This window comes from Vipera ursinii, assembly GCF_947247035.1.
Source record: "Vipera ursinii genome assembly, chromosome: 5".
NCBI classification, from domain to species: domain Eukaryota; kingdom Metazoa; phylum Chordata; class Lepidosauria; order Squamata; family Viperidae; genus Vipera; species Vipera ursinii.
In genome coordinates, this window is record NC_139518.1 from 47759167 (window position 1) to 47775119 (window position 15953).

Below are 15953 nucleotides of genomic sequence, written 5' to 3' on the forward strand. Positions count from 1 at the left end.
ACATCCCAGTTTTCCGAACAGGGTGAATTGAAGTGGTGAATCTCACTTGTTCACATCTGTGAAATCTTTGTTCCATTTTAGAAGCATTCCTCTCTGCTAACACTCATAGGAGGAAGGAGAAAAAGCTGTTTGGATTATCCTCTGGTCAGGGCCCCAACAAGGAGGAGAAGCACAGCAGTCTTGACAGCTCTCAGCTGAAGGAAGCTCTCAGCCCTCCTGTGTAACCCTGACCTCTTATCATGCAGGATTTTTCACTTTTAGAGTGCTACATATCTGCCTCTGGTGGCTGGAAATCATGTGATTTCCAGAACTAGTGTGGCGAAAGTTATAATAATAAAGTCAAAATTAAGCAATAAAATATTAAACTGAATGCCAAATATGTTGAGGGGAGTAATTGATGGTAATCTCCCCCCTCCCCCATTGGTAGATTTATTTATTTATTTATTTATTTAGTTATATTTATATACCGCCCTATTCCCTGAGGACTCAGGGCGGTTTACAGGGAATTAAAAATCCAAAATACAAAAATTAAGAACCAAATTAAAAAATATTAAATTGACCCTGTACTCAATTAAAAAGAACCCGAAATTAAAAATTTCTCCTCAGTCTGGGCCCGAGAGCTCGAAGAGCCAGGTCTTCAGGCCCCGGCGGAATGATCGGAGGTTGGGGGCAGTCCTAAGCTCCACCGGCAGCTGGTTCCAGAGGGCAGGCGCTCCCACCGAGAATGCCCTATCCCTGGGTGTCACCCGCCGGCAATCTCTTACCGGCGGGACCCTGAGCAGACCCTCCCTGTGGGAGCGCACTGGGCGAAGGGCGTTTGATGCCGGCAGCAGGTGTTCCCTCAGATAACAGCAGGTGGTAGAGGAAAGGACAGCATAGAAACTAAGCTTCTCAAAGTGAAACGTGTATCTATCTGCTGGCTGTGCTACTGAGGAACAGCAAAAGTAGGCTGTAAAATGTTTGGTAGGTTTTCCTCAAGTGACGAAAGCACTTTGCTGCAGACGTGGTAGTAGCAGAGTAGGAATGGTGACTGAATTTACTGTTTCCCCCCCTTCTCCTAGGTTATTTCCCCCCCCTTAAACAAGGCTCTATTCCTATTTTTGTTTTGCTGATTTTTAATCCTCTTTCTCTCCCTCCCCCCTCCCCCAAATATATATCTTGACTTGTCTTTGGTGAAGACAATTTAAGAGGACTTAAAGTGAAAGATTGAGCTCTTCCCTTCATAACCAAAATTGCTAGACTTCATGAACCAGCCCTGGGTTCCATCTGGGAAAAAACAGGAGCCATTCTCTTTGTGGACTAACCATGAAACAAACCTCAGACCCCCAACAGCTTCTAAAATTTTCATTTTTGTATACTGCTAATTAATTTGAAATTTGAAGCATGCAAAGCTTCAGAATTATAAATACCAGATGTTTTTTTTATTGTGTACCATCAGTGTTGACCCATTACGCAGAAGATAGAATCCCTTGAACCTGGTAGAGGTTGTGATTCTTAAAGTAACAATGCTAGTTTGCCAATTTTGATATCGATGTCTTCTACTCTGTTAGTTTTCATTCTACTTGCCATTTTCTTCCACTTTCACCACTAACTGGCTTTAGTTCAGGCGACTACCTATCTGATTCTCTAAGGCTTGCTTGCCTGGCCTTTAAGATAGTGTTAGGCATCTGCAAAGGGGAATAGAAAGTTATGTATTGGAAACAAGCATAAAGTATTCCTTCAAATGCTATTGGGAAATATATATGGCATTGTCCCGCATAGTGAACCTGTTTAAATCATAGACAGAACAGTTTATCCCTTTATTTAAAATCTTTTATTTTCAGTTACTGAATATAATTGCGAAAAACAACCTCTGAGGTATTGAAGGCAAACCAGTTATACTTGGGAGCATATATAAAAGAAAAACTATTTTTGAAAAAGAATAAATGATTGCTAAGGAGAATGAGTTAATGGATCTGGCTAAGAGCCAGCCTTTCCTCTAATTCTAAATAGGACTGTTATCTTTTCTTTCTTTTTTCCCCCTCTGCAGGGAAAAGTAGAAGTAGAGGCTGGGAAAGAAGGAATGAAGTTTGAAGCTGGAGCTTTTTCTTACTATGGAGTCATGGCTCTCACAGCCTCACCAGGTAATTTTTCACCGATCTCCATCTGAAACGGCTTTAAGAGAAATGATGGCATACTATACAGGTAGTCCTCATGTTAGGAATGGAATGGAGCCTGCCCATTCCATTCGTAACTTGAGAATTCGTGGAAATGAATCTTGTACCTCGAACAAGATCACTCCTTGCTCATTAAGACGCACACATCTCAGGTATCTCAGGGTGGGGAAAGCCATTGAGGGCCTAAGTGATGGAAAAGGATCCCAAGTCCTCCCCAACCCACTAAGATACCACTTGCTTTCCCTTTCCTTCCTGCTCCGCCGGAGTCATTTACCTTCCCAAAATCCTCTCTGCCGCGGTTTCTTTCCCTTTGAGGGAGAGGAGAGTTGGCTTGGAAATGCTTTTTTGCACCAACAATGGAAGCTCCTGAGTGCTGTAATATCATGCGAGTTTAAAGGAGATCATGGCCCCCAGAGGCACAGAGCATGATTGTTCTCAAGAAGACATGGGTGTACTGCTCACTCACCTGCGCCGGCTTTATTGAGAGCAATCCTCTTCTGTGCCACCGCTTTCTTCCACTAGGACGAAGTGGAAAAAATCAAGCTGCTGGCAGCAGCAGTGGCAGCCACCTGAGCAGCCACGATCTCCCCTCGCCACACAGCTACCCATCCTGCCCAACCTGCGTTTTCAAGTATTGCATTTGCACACAGAGTTCCCATCTCCCCAAGGTCTCCATTCGGATGAAAGATGTTTGAGCGCCTATGGACACTTGGAAACGCAGCGAATCACTGCATTTCCAAGTGTCCCTAGGCACTCAAACACTTTTTCTCCGAACGGAGACCTTGGGGAGATAGAGAGGTCTGTCTGTGAGCAAATGGTGTGTTTGAAAACGCAGCAAATTGCTGCATTTTCAAGCATTGCATTTGCACACAGATGGAGCTCCCCATGTCCCCAAGGTCTCCCTTCAGATAAAAGGTGTTCCGATGGTGGCGGAAAGGAATTGGGGGGGCAGGAGACAGGTACAAAGTTTGCGCCTAAAATGAAAGTTTCTGGGGTCCATGATCTCGCGAGAGTTCAGGTATCCATTCTCTGCAAAAAAGGATGGGTGCCTGAACTTGTGTGATATTACGGCATCCAGGAGCTTTCATTGACTCTCCTCTCCCTCAAAGGTAGAAATCGCAGCCAAGAGGAGAAAGATCTTCTCAAGGTGAGTCTGGCGTGGCAGGAAGGGAAGGGAAAACAGTTGTGGGAAGCGGGGGGGGGGGAATAGGGTGAATGGTGCAGAGCCTCTGCAGTCATTCGTAAGGGTGAACAACTGCCATGATGCTGCAACATTCATAATTTTGGAATTTTCTCATAAAAACTAGGGGCTGCCTATCGTGTAACTTCGAATGAGCATTAAGTGAACGCTAATAACTCGGGGATTACCTGTATTAGCTTAAATCACTCAACCTGGAAGAATTATTAAACCAAATCATATGATTTAATGTTTATTGGCAAGAAAGTAGCATAGAACCCAGATGTGCTATTTTAGTGAAAATCAGATAATAAAATCATTGCTACAAAGATTCTCAAAGACAGTTAAATTCAGTTATTTTTTCATAGCAGATTAAATGATAGCCTAATAGAATCTTATTTAGCTGATGTTTGCAAAATAAATGCCAGTTTTATTCAACAAGAATCAAAATTGTTCAGCAATGACGATTTTGAACCTCTCACTTCTAGTAGATGATAGATTTGTTAAAACCTAAATTTTGGGGAGTCACGGACAGAGTATGTTAATAGTCCATAGCAATGCCTCTATCACAGGATTATTTCTATCACTTTCTCTAGTTAAGTATGGGTAGACCTCAACATACGACCACAATTGAGCCCAAAATTTATGTTGTTGAGTGAGAAGATTGTTAATTGACTTTTGCCCCATTTTATGACTTTTCTTGCCACGTTTGATAAATCAATCACTGCAGTTGTTAAGTTAGTAACCTGGTTGTTAAGTGAATCTGGCTTTCCCATTGACTTTACTGTCAGAAGGCTGCAAAAGGGGATCACATGACTCAAGGAGACTGCAACTGTCATAAATGTGTGTCAGTTGTCCAGCATCTGAATGTAAATCATGTGACCATGGGGATGCTACAATGGTCATAAGTGTGAAAAATGGTCATTGGTCACTTTTTTCAGTGCCGTTGTAACTTTGGAACAGTCACTAAACAGTTCATAAGTCGAGGACTACCTGTATTTTACCTGCATTCACTATGCACTTTGTTGGGGAAGGGGGAGAGACTGTTTTTATCCTGAAGTATTCTGGTACAGCTGCTTCAATAGAGGAAGACAGCGTAGTCTTTCAATAGGTTAAGACAGGGGTAGGCAACCTCGGCTCTTTTATGACTCATGGACTTCAACTCCCAGAATTCCTGAGTCAGCATGAAGTCCATGAGTCATAAAAGAGCCGAGGTTGCCTACCCCTGGGTTAAGACAAACCTACGGAGATTTATTTATCATCTTAGAATTAGGTTTCCAGCTACCCAATCAGATACAGCACAATTTATTTTTGTTATATCAGATCAGGAATAAAGGACAACTTGGGTCAAGCTCTAAATTTTCTCTTCGGCTTTATCTTTGTACTACTGTTTTACTGGGAAACCATTCCTGGTGCTTTTGATAACAATACGTTCAATTTTAGAAGTACAGTATTTGTTAGCACATCTCAGCATTGTCCTGCTCTCCTACTTTTCTCCATGTACCTACTTTTGAAGGAACAAATTCCTTTTCCAGATATTTGATCACTTCCTTTGTTGGAATGACTCCTCCTCTTTTACAACAAGAAGGTGAAAAACATTGCATGCTAGATTTCTGTATGGATTGATATTATGGAAGTAACTCCTTCCTTCCTTCCTTCCTTCCTTCCTTCCTTCCTTCCTTCCTTCCTTCCTTCCTTCCTTCCTTCCTTTCTTTCTTTCTTTCTTTCTTTCTTCTTTCTTTCTTTCTTTTTTTCTCATTTGCTACAACAACTTTCATCAGGCTGGCTATTTACCTTCATATCTGATAACTTTTTAGAATTCCTGGGATAGTATTAGAAGAGTATGTAGTTGCTGCACTTTATTTATTTTTTATTTTTTATTTTAATTCTATTTATATCCCGCCCTTCTCTGAAGACTCAGGGCGGCTTACAAGCTTAGCAGTAGCCTTCATTCTATGTATATGCCTGCTTATTAGGGCTTTCACACCCCCTCCAAGCGGCATTATTACAAAGTCAGCTTAATTGCCCCCAACAATCTGGGTCCTTTTGTTGACAACAAAAGATTATACAGAAACAAACACTATTTCTTATCTGAAAAAAGACAGCAAAATGATTTGTTTCACTTTTTGGAAGGCTTGTTTTTTTTATAGCCTGTTTGAATACGAGGATGAGCAGTGATTATTACTTTTACTGTAACACAAAAAATACAAAATGCATGTGTTTATGGGACAGATGCTTGCTTTAAACAGCTTATGATGATATCTTCTGCTCTATGTGTCTAACTTCTGTTGTTGGTAACATTATTCTAAAAACATTAACAGAACTTTACTTCCAAATTCAGAGAATTTTGAACTATTGAAATAGCTAAGAAAGAAGCATGTATTGTTTGATACCTGATTTCCTAAGTGTTGTTGTATTTTATTTTCTGGCCAGTTTTTCCTTGTTCTATTTATTTATTTATTTATTTAATTAAATTTTTATACCGCCCTTCTCCCGAAGGACTCAGGGCGGTGAGTCCACTTACATTTGAATTGTACTTGATTTCTTCATCATGACAAAACTGATTATTTCTTTAAAGATATTAATGTCTTCTCTGATTTTAGTCTCATCTCTTTTCCCCTTCTCTAGTTCCTTTATCCTTGTCTCGTACCTTTGTTGTCAGCAGAACAGACATACTAGCGCCAGGAAGTCCAGGTAAATATGCTTGCTTCTTCTGAACCTCTGTTTTAAATTGCATTTATCCTGTAACTAATTAAATACTGCATATCACCTTTTTAGAGAAGAAAGGGTTTGTGTTTAACCAGGTGGGTACTCTAAGTTTTGATTTCTGATTAGGTAATAACAAATGGATCTTGAAACAAAAAGGAATTGTGTCTTAACATTTGTAGGGTCGTGAAAACTTCCACATCTTTAAAAATGCTGCCAAAAACTAAACATATTTTTAAAGTTAAGCAAACTAGACAGGTTGTTCTAATTGCTATGGATTGGATAAAGTCCTGTATATGAGAATATAATGAGTTAATTCTTCTAAAAGCTCTAGCAAGAGTAGGAATATTGACTCCACACAGTCTTGAACTGAGTGGTTTTCATGTGGAGTGAAGCAACAGAAATGGGGGAGTTGTTTTGAAACGGTCTATATGTTGTCCCCTTTAGGTAAGTTCATTCAGAAATGTCATGGATGAACTACTACTTCCTTGAACGAGATTGCATCCTGTCACAATGTCTAATTTGCTATACCTGACGAGGATCATAGTAGTCACATTTGCGAGTGCTGCCAAAATTTCCTTTAAAACAGCGGCCCCCAACCTTTTTGGCACCAGGGACTGGTTCCATGGAGAGAGGGTTTTTTTACAGACTGGAGGAGGCAAGGTTTTACATGCTGTCTGCATCTCAAGGAATGGAGCTTCGCTTGTTTGTGTGGACAGTTTCTGGCATGCTGCGGACTAGGGGTTAGTGACCCCTGCTTTAAAACCAATGAACTGAAAATTTAGTAAACTTAATTCTTTTGCAGCTATGTGTGCTGTTTATAGGAAGGGCCATAACTCAGTGGTAGAGCTCATGCAGGTGGGGAACTTGAAGTATCCCTGTGGTCATAAGTGTGGGCGGGCTGCCACGCACCCAAACTTTGGAGACTAGTCATAAGTCCATTTTTTCAGCAGCATCATTTCAAATGGTCTCTGAATGAATGACCAGAAGATGAGGACTACCTATATGAGTTTTGCCTGGTGCATTATTAATTAACACCAGAGTATAATCAGTTGAAGGGACGTGGTGGCTCAGTGGGTTAGGACGCTGAGCTTGTCGATCAGATGGTCGGCAGTTTGGCGGGTCGAATCCTGAGTGCCATGTAACAGAGTGAGTGCCTGTTACTCGTCCCAGCTTCTGCCAACCTAGCAGTTCGAAAGCACGTAAAAATGCAAGTAGAAAAATAAGGACCACTATGGTGGGAAGGTAACAGCGTTCTGTGCGCCTTTGGCGTCTAGTCATGCCGGCCACATGACCACGGAGACGTCCTTGGACAAGTGCTGGCTGTTCGGCTTTGAAACGGAGATGAGCACCGGCCCCTAGAGTTGGAAATGACTAGCACGCATGTGTGGGGGAACCTTTACCTTTACCTATAATCAGTTGAAAAGTGAGAAACATTATCAGTTTCTCTTAGAACATGGGTGTCAAAGTCAATTATGTCACGTGACGTATTGTGACGTATCGTGATGTTTTTTTTTTACCTTTGTGGAACCGGGGTGGGCGTGGCCTGCATGTCACGTATCTAGCCCGTGGGCCACACCCCTGTCTTAGAACATCTGTAAACTGAAAATTAAGGTTTAATTTAGAATCATCAAACTGGCTTTCATTTTTTCTTTTATTGATTTATACTGATTCCTAAATAAGTTGTAAAATCATTTTAATTTCTCTTATAATTTAGGACATATTACTTGCTTATAATGCTGTGGAAAATGTTCCTAGTCCCCCAAAGGTTTTACAAGCATTGAACATTTACTTCTGAATTGTATATTGCTGTGTTATGTTTTATGTTATGTTATTCTAAATTATACTGTATTATACTGTATTATAATATTTTATTGTGAATTTGAATTCTGTTTGCATTAATTTGTATTTTAGAGGCTGAACAAGAAAATTTAAGGACACACATTTACATAATTTGTTTGCTAATTAAGCTTCATGAATTTAAAGTCAAATAACTTGTCAATTATCTCAAATTACCCTCAGTCTGTCCCATGAAATGATGTTGGTTTTTGGATTTCAATTGCATTCTTCAATATACATATTTTTCTTTTCCTTTTTTCCCAGCTGAAAATAAGTCACCACCTCGTTCTTGTGGCTTAAATCATTCAGATTCTCTTAACAGAGGAGATCGCATTGATACCGTGACACCAGCAATAGGAAATAGCAACAATCAGTTGAACTCCTCATTTGTTCAAGTATATGTTCCAGATTACTCAGTCAGAGCAATATCAGACATTCAATACGTCAAGGTATGAAAGGGGAAAAAAATCAATCTTCTACCTGTAGGTGTAGATTGGGAATATAGGTTGTCCATAAACTCTTAACTGTCAATCAGTTCTAATTATGTTGTGATAAAATACTGAACACTTGAAAAGAATTGCTTCAGGTGCAGAATATTTTAGAGGTGATCTTGTACGTCTTTTAGGGAAGAAGTAAACTCTAACTTGATAAATGAATGAAGTTTGCTCAGTTAGTGGCAATGTGAGAGCTATTGTTGGAAGGAATCAACAGAGTTACAACAAATCATCCTTGTTAACCCTACTATTTTCACCTGCCTTCTCTCTCTTACTAATACTTTCTAGCCACTCATTAGTAGAGTTGAAAACCCTGTGCTTTTCTCTTCAACGTTCCCAAATTGTTTGATTTCTGTTTTTTTATAAAGGGATCTTTTTAAATTTAGCTAATGAGTTGAACATGGGTGGGAAGGATGGGTATGTATTATGTGTGAGAATGGGGGTAATAGAGATAGAAAGGTAGCATGGTCATTTTTTATCTACCCATTCTCAATTGGTCTGTTATTTGCATATTAAAAATGAATCACAGATGTATAGCAACATAAGGACAAAAAATAGATTTGCAATACTGTGACATCTTGGAAAATAGGTAAGGTGCCAGAAAACTGGTGATGGGTAAATTCTGTCTTCAGCTACCAGTATTCATACAAATAAGCATTCTAAAAGCAAATTTTTGTGTATTTCACATTTACGTATCTACTGGGTGCCAAGCTTAGGGAAGACTATTCTGAACTTATAAAATTATTTACGTACGGGTGAAGGGGTTGGGTTGTGCATGACAGAGAGCTAGGAGGTATAACTATTATTGTAAAACTTTCTTGATAGGTTAGCACACAAGACTGAAACTAACAGAATAATTTATTTTTCCTAACCAAAAATTAAAGATATAATTATTATACGGGGAGACCTGGATTGATCCTGATAAGCTATGTAAATTGAGGGTGTCCTTTTGGGCCCACTAATAATAGAAGAAACTGTTAAATATAACTTACTGGATAGGAGATGACACAGTCACAGAAATTCCTACTTAAAAAAAAATTGTTGACCTGAAAAGCTATTAATGTCTTGCTTTTAAGGGGCTGCTTCAAAGGACTTCTCTGTGTCCTTTCTGGTCATGGACCTTCTTCACTTTGTCTCCATCCAGTTTTGTTCCTTTTTTTTTCTCCTTCTTTGTTACTTTTACAAATACATCTGTTCCACATCCAATTTCCATTCTTTGTGCCTATTTGTGTTTTCCTTTTTGATGATTCTGCTGAAAGAAAAGAATATGTATATCTGTGTGCATGTTCTTGTGAGTTACTCTGTGGAAGAGTGGTTTGTAAGCAGGTGAGAGAATAATTGGGTGTGTGCAAATGCAGAATGAGTTAATTTTATAAATTGTATACCTTACTAATAATTTGTGGCTATTCGGTTAATTCTTTTTTTCTCCTGGCCACTTATTTTTGTACATACAGACATAAGTGATATGTGACATGTGAATTCATTTGATACCTCTTGTTGTAGACATTGTAGGAGGAGAGTTGTGTTAGTGCATGGTAGAAAAAAATCAGGAGTCTGGTAGGGTCTCATCTGATGAACTGAACTTTAGCTCATGACCTTATACCTTTTAATAAAGTCTAAAAAGTGTTAACTCCTGATTTGTTTTAACTCATTTGGAAATCTCAAAAATTGTTTTCGTAGCAAGTAGATGTGGAATTGGACAATGCACAAGAATTTTGCTCTGTTTTCTATTATTTTTTGACTAGTCTCTTTTTTGAGGGAGCATGGGTCATTATAAATTCAGGACTATATTTCAGGTAAATACAGTAGTTACAAAAAAAGAAGTCTAATTTTTCTTACTAGGGTTTTTCTAATTTGGGGAGTTAATCAGAGGCAGATTAATAAAAACAGCTTTGTTCTCTGACTAACTACATGGAAAACAATCCTAAATAACTATAATGATATGCATGAGAGATCTCACTTTGTATTAATTTGAATGATTGTGAAGGTATGCTAGTTTTCATTAAAAATAATTGCAGTTGTTTTCAAATACAATTTCTTTACAATGTAGTTTATTAAAGTGATCAGGGATTTTTTTGCTTTTCATCAGAGCAGGAAGAAATATATTAGGATAGGATAATTTCAGCATATTACATAGAAATAGGTCTTTGGATTTTCAAGTTAGGATCCTTTAAAATCTGCTTTCTTAAAAAAAAACCTTATAGACAAAATACTATGAAATTTACAATGAAATTTCTGACAAATTTAGAAGGTATTGTGATTCACAAAGGAGAATTGATTAAGAATATTGATGCTCCTTCCTGAATCTACTGGATCATCCTGAATCTAATGATCTGATCGTTGGAGTTTCGATTCAGAAAGAAACATATGATCTTTATCAAACTGAAAAGAGTTACAACAGTCAGCTAAGCTTATAGAGAGAGGATTGTACAATATCAGGGATATGAGAGAGGGAAGCTTGGATGGAGTTTGCAGCATGATTGGGCCCTTGGAGCAATAGATGAATCTGCAGCCTCACTGGCTCTAGAACTGGGGCAGATAAAAAATTAGAGCCATTTATTCTGCCTTGAATAAACTCAAATGTATTCTAAATGATCCCAAGCTGTCTTGGAATTCAAAATTTGTGGAACTGACACTATGTTGCTTATTTTCAATAAAGGTAAGTTACGATTTATGAATCTCTTAATACTAGCAGCATCAGGAGTATTATTATTAATTGCCAACTTCTTTTTTGTATCTTTTAATGTGCTTGGTATAGATCTCAAGACAGCAATACCAAAATGCCCTAATGGCATCTCGAATGGATAAAACACCTCAGTCCTCGGACAGTGAAACCACTAAAATAGAACTGACTCTTACAGAACTGCATGACGGTTTGCCAGATGAGATGGCAAATCTATTGAACGAACAGAACTGTGTAACTCACAACAAGTCCAACCACAGTATGCATAATGAAGGTACCATCTAGGAATTGTCACACGGCTTCATCCTCTGCTTTCCATCCTCATTCCCAGTTCACAAGGACTAGACCTCATCCTTCACCTTCTCTCGGACTGTGACCACCATTAACGTGTGCTTATAAAGCTGTGCTGCATCCAGTGCTCCGAGACCAAAGACATTCTGGGAGCAGGAAACAAAACTGGGAAGAAATGGGTAGCTCAGAGAATGAGAGCACAGAAGGAAAAAAAAAATAAGCAGCAAACACCTAAACAAAGCTTGGCAATGATGAGCCATCTTTTTGGGACAAATGGCAACATTATTCCAAGTGGAGCAGAATCAGGTCTATTTTTTCCAGTTACCGGTATATTGGTAATCCTTTTAAATATATGCTGACAAGTCAAAGCAGCAGCAGTTTATTTTTTCAAGCAATATCATGAACCTTTTTTTAAAAAAAAATATTTTGCAGTTGTAAATATTGCAGGATATTCCCAGTGAAACTCTACTGTATTGTTTATGACTTTGTTCCAATGATCCCATCTTTCGTTGATTTTCCCCTTAGATAAAATGACAAAGTATTGTCATTTGTAGAATGTATTGGTTGGGGAAAAATATGAGTGATCCTTAAACAACTTCTCACACGTTGCTCCCCAGACTGGGGAAAAGTATGTGGCCCTTTATTCTTTCTGAGTTGTGCATGAGGACATGTCATTTAAGAGGCCATATTTTTGAGTCCAGGAATAGTGGAATATGTGGGCACCATATGAAAAAAGGAGGATTTGTGTCCTGAAAAATTGCACATAGTATTTTATTTATTTGGGAGATAAGTAGCAATTTCTGCTGCTTCTCTTTTGCTGAGTGCACGTCTAAACTTTGGAGTACTTTCAGAGTACATGTATTGTCAGTCATGCTGCCTTTTACTTTCAACAAAGAACTTGTTGGAAAAGATACGTTAAGAGAGCTGACTTTTGTGTTATTTAAAAATGCTGCTATGCTGATAGCCAAAGTCAATCCTCCCAAGGCTTGTGGATGCTGCCGGGCCAGCCTGTTCTCTTAGAGTTTGAAATTCCCTTTAAGATAAAGTCAGTGTGTAATAGAGGAGTCTAGGCTAGGGGGCTGGAAGAAGAGAGATGGAATATACTGTATTTCAACAACTGGGAGAGAATTTCTATTTTTCATACATTCTTTAGAAGTCCTCTTTTTAACCTTCAGTTCTTAATCAGCTGTTTGGAATTTTTACAAATGGGTATGAAAAATGAGGTAAATATCTGTAGGATGTTCCCTGAAGAACATGCTGCACCTCAGGAAGTTGAAATTTATATTGTGGCATCTGGGGAACAATCCCCCAGGAATGCCTTGCTGTTATATATTTAAATAATTTTATTTGACACTGCTGAGATTCTGAGTTGCCATTACCATTCTTATTGCTTAGCACCACTGAATGGATAAAAGGTTCTGTTCTGCAGAATAGCGTCAGGGCTGACCTCCAGAGTGTGTTAGCCACAATGACCTCCTGAGCCTTGATTATTTTTTTCACTTTTCATGCTGGAACCCTGAATTTGCAGGGAAACTTTCCAGTTGACGTGTTGGTTCTTTGCAGACTTGAGACGAACCTTATGTAAATTCTCTGCAGCTCTGCTTCTGCAAATATCGTAACCCCAAACAGCTGTGTGCCTAAGTGAAATTTATTTTATTTTAGGTTGTGATTCTTATTTTGCAGTTTAATCTATAAATGTGAAAGAGCTATTTTTTTCATTGTTGCCCACAAGATTTTTGAGTTCCCATGAAGCACAATGTAGATTTCTCCGTTCAAAGTATAGTATGTCATTGAGTAGGACTGACATTTTGAAACTTTCCTTTTATTAGCATAATACTTTAACCTATGGATTTTTTTCAGGCTTGTCATGAAATGCAGACAAACTTCTTAGAGGTTGCAAAATTATGCCCTTGAATATTGAATTTTCTAATGTAATGTGCTGTTGAAAATTATACATTATAATTTGGCCTGTTATGACAAAGATAGATTCTTAACTGTTTTTAATGTCTGTATTTCATGTATCTCTTTTCATATCTTCTTCCCCATAACACATACTGAATTGTTCAAATTGATTATATCCAGATGATTATGCTGGTTTGTCATGAAAAGATTGTCTAGAACTTCCTAAATATTTTAAAGGTATATATCAATCTTTTGTAATTATTTCCAATCAGTATATATAGCTGAATGTCTAAGTATTCCAGTCCAGAGTTTAGAATTTCAAGAGTGACCTCTATCCCTGAAAAAAGTGGTTCATCAAAGAAATTAGTAGCAGGCCATTTGTCTCAGTTCAAAAGAAAAGGTAATGTTTTAGAAGTTAACTTCTTTACGTTTGCTGTGTCAATATCTGCAACACAGTTGGACTTTACTTTCTGATGAGTGGTCTCCTTTCCTGTTCAAACTTTGAGATTCCATCATGCATTAAAATGTAATATGTAAAATTAACATCCACTGGATTATATGAATTTACTCATGTCTTTAAGAATATTACTCAATGTATTTAAATTCTGCTTTTCATGTATTATGCCAATCATTTTATCCATTTTTTTTTAAAAAATATCCAAATATATTTTGGCTAGTAATGTGACTTTCACAGTCACTCTAGAATGGAATGTTTGGAGCCTTTCCCATTCAAATACCACAAGGCAGGAAAAGTTTGGAATCTGAGTCTTCAGATTTTGACAGAAATCTTCCTGGCCTCTTTGTCCCAACTGGTCATGTTTCTTTCACTGTTTCACTGTTCTGGGATTTGGTAGTCAGCAATGGTCATTAAGCTTTTGTATAAATCTTATATAGCCCTTTGAACCATGTTTTTTTTTACACTAATTCTTCAACTGCCTGTGAATTAGTTTTGCATTTACTAATGTGAATGCCTTATATACCTTTTAGGACAATACTTTGCTAAGTCTCTGTAAAGTGATAATTGAAACGTTTTGTCTGTGAGGTGAGATCTCAGAGATCATGAGCATCATAAAGACTTTGTTTGGGGGTTGGAGTTAGCCCCAAGTGTTTCCTCTCTACACTTGCATACTGTGGGTAGAGAAGATTTGCAGTTTCACTGATCTTAACCAGCTACCTAAATGCACAACTTTCAACATTTGGGCTGTGTAAGCATTAATCATCCAAGTGTGGCTGAAGATTAGGGCTATACAAATGAAGAAGGAAGTGCAGTAAATCAAATGACATACTTTTGCATAATTAATTTCCAAAATATTTTGTATGCTTTCTCTTAAGGAACTAAAGTTAATTTCCAAGGTTATTGTGAAATATGTTGGCATGTATGAAAGCAAAGAATATAATCTAAGTATTAAACCCTTTTTATTTTTTGATACATAAGCATTAACCATCCATTTTTCCCCTCAGTATACCTCAATTCTCCTGCCTTTTAATATTTATAAAAATGAAATATAGCACCATTGTACCCCTTCTGACATGTGAAGAAATGGTACTTCAGCATAACATTTCTGTTTTTCATTCTCTTCATCTGTGATTGCTCTAAACTTACCAAATCTTGCACAGAAATTTTATATCTTTGTGCCAGGAAGAGGTTTTGTGGGTTTGTGGTAGTATGGTGGATAACATACTACCACAAACCACATTCTCCAGGATGGTTTTTCACTGTTCTGCCAAAACCCTTCTGATGTCATTAGGAAACAGGTAGTATAGTATCCAGCAATAAAAATGTCAGTTGATCCAATGATCACTAAGACATTTTTTCTGTCTACTTTGATGCTCTATGTCAGGGGTCTGAAACCTTGACAACTTTAAGACTTGTGTACTTCAGCTCCCAGAATTTCTCAGCCAGTAGCTGGCTGAGGAATTCTGGGAGCTGAAGTCCACAAGTCTTAAAGTTGTCAAGGTTGAAGACCCCTGCTTTATGTGATCTTTGTGATCATATGTTCCTCTATATAATGGCTAGATGCTCTGGAGACTTCTTTGAAATTGTAGGGATGGCTGTTCCATGTAGAGAGCTGTATTTATACATAAGCCAAAGCTACATGGTTATGACTGCTTGTGGCAATAAACTCCTTCATATATATATATAAGCAGTATTTTTGGAGCAACTCTCATATGGTGGTTATTGTGTAAATTATTCATCAAGACAGCCTAGAGATGTAATGTGTCAATTAACAGTGCAGATGGAATCCCAGGAGTAAGTAACATTATGTTTTATGCTAAGGGATGATAAGACAAAAGCAATATTGCTAGGTCCATCATGGAGACACATATATGCTTTGTGTCTCAGGTAAATGTAATAAAGAATTCTTTGAAAGGGTCTCAGAAGCATTAAACTCCTAATACGAGATAGCTATAATTAAGCCAGCATATCCAAATGACTGTACATTTCCAACAAGTGATTTGTATTTTGCTATTTTGCTATGGCAACAATGGCAAGTGGAAAGCAAGAAAGGCTTTAATTCCATTTTTAGACATTTGCTAAATTGGCAGATTGGTGGTTATGGTGGTGGCTGGAACAAAGCTTGAGTGCTTGGACTTTCTTGATTTGATCCAGACAGCATTTGAAGGCACATTTGTGCATTGAGTCCTTCAGGCGGTATATAAAACCAATAATAAATAAATAAATAAATAAATAAATAAATAAATAA

At 37.9% G+C, this 15953-nt stretch overlaps 1 protein-coding gene across 1 annotated transcript in view; it reads left to right on the top strand.

Moving 5' to 3' along the window:
• Positions 1-15085, top strand: part of CNNM2 (cyclin and CBS domain divalent metal cation transport mediator 2) — a 103623-nt gene extending 88538 nt beyond the window's left edge. The window contains 4 exon segments of the mRNA XM_083363464.1: positions 2030-2123; positions 5962-6027; positions 8143-8327; positions 11131-15085. Coding sequence (XP_083219590.1) covers positions 2030-2123; positions 5962-6027; positions 8143-8327; positions 11131-11340 — 555 coding nt within the window. The 3' untranslated portion in view covers positions 11341-15085.
• Positions 15086-15953: the final 868 nt, after the last annotated feature.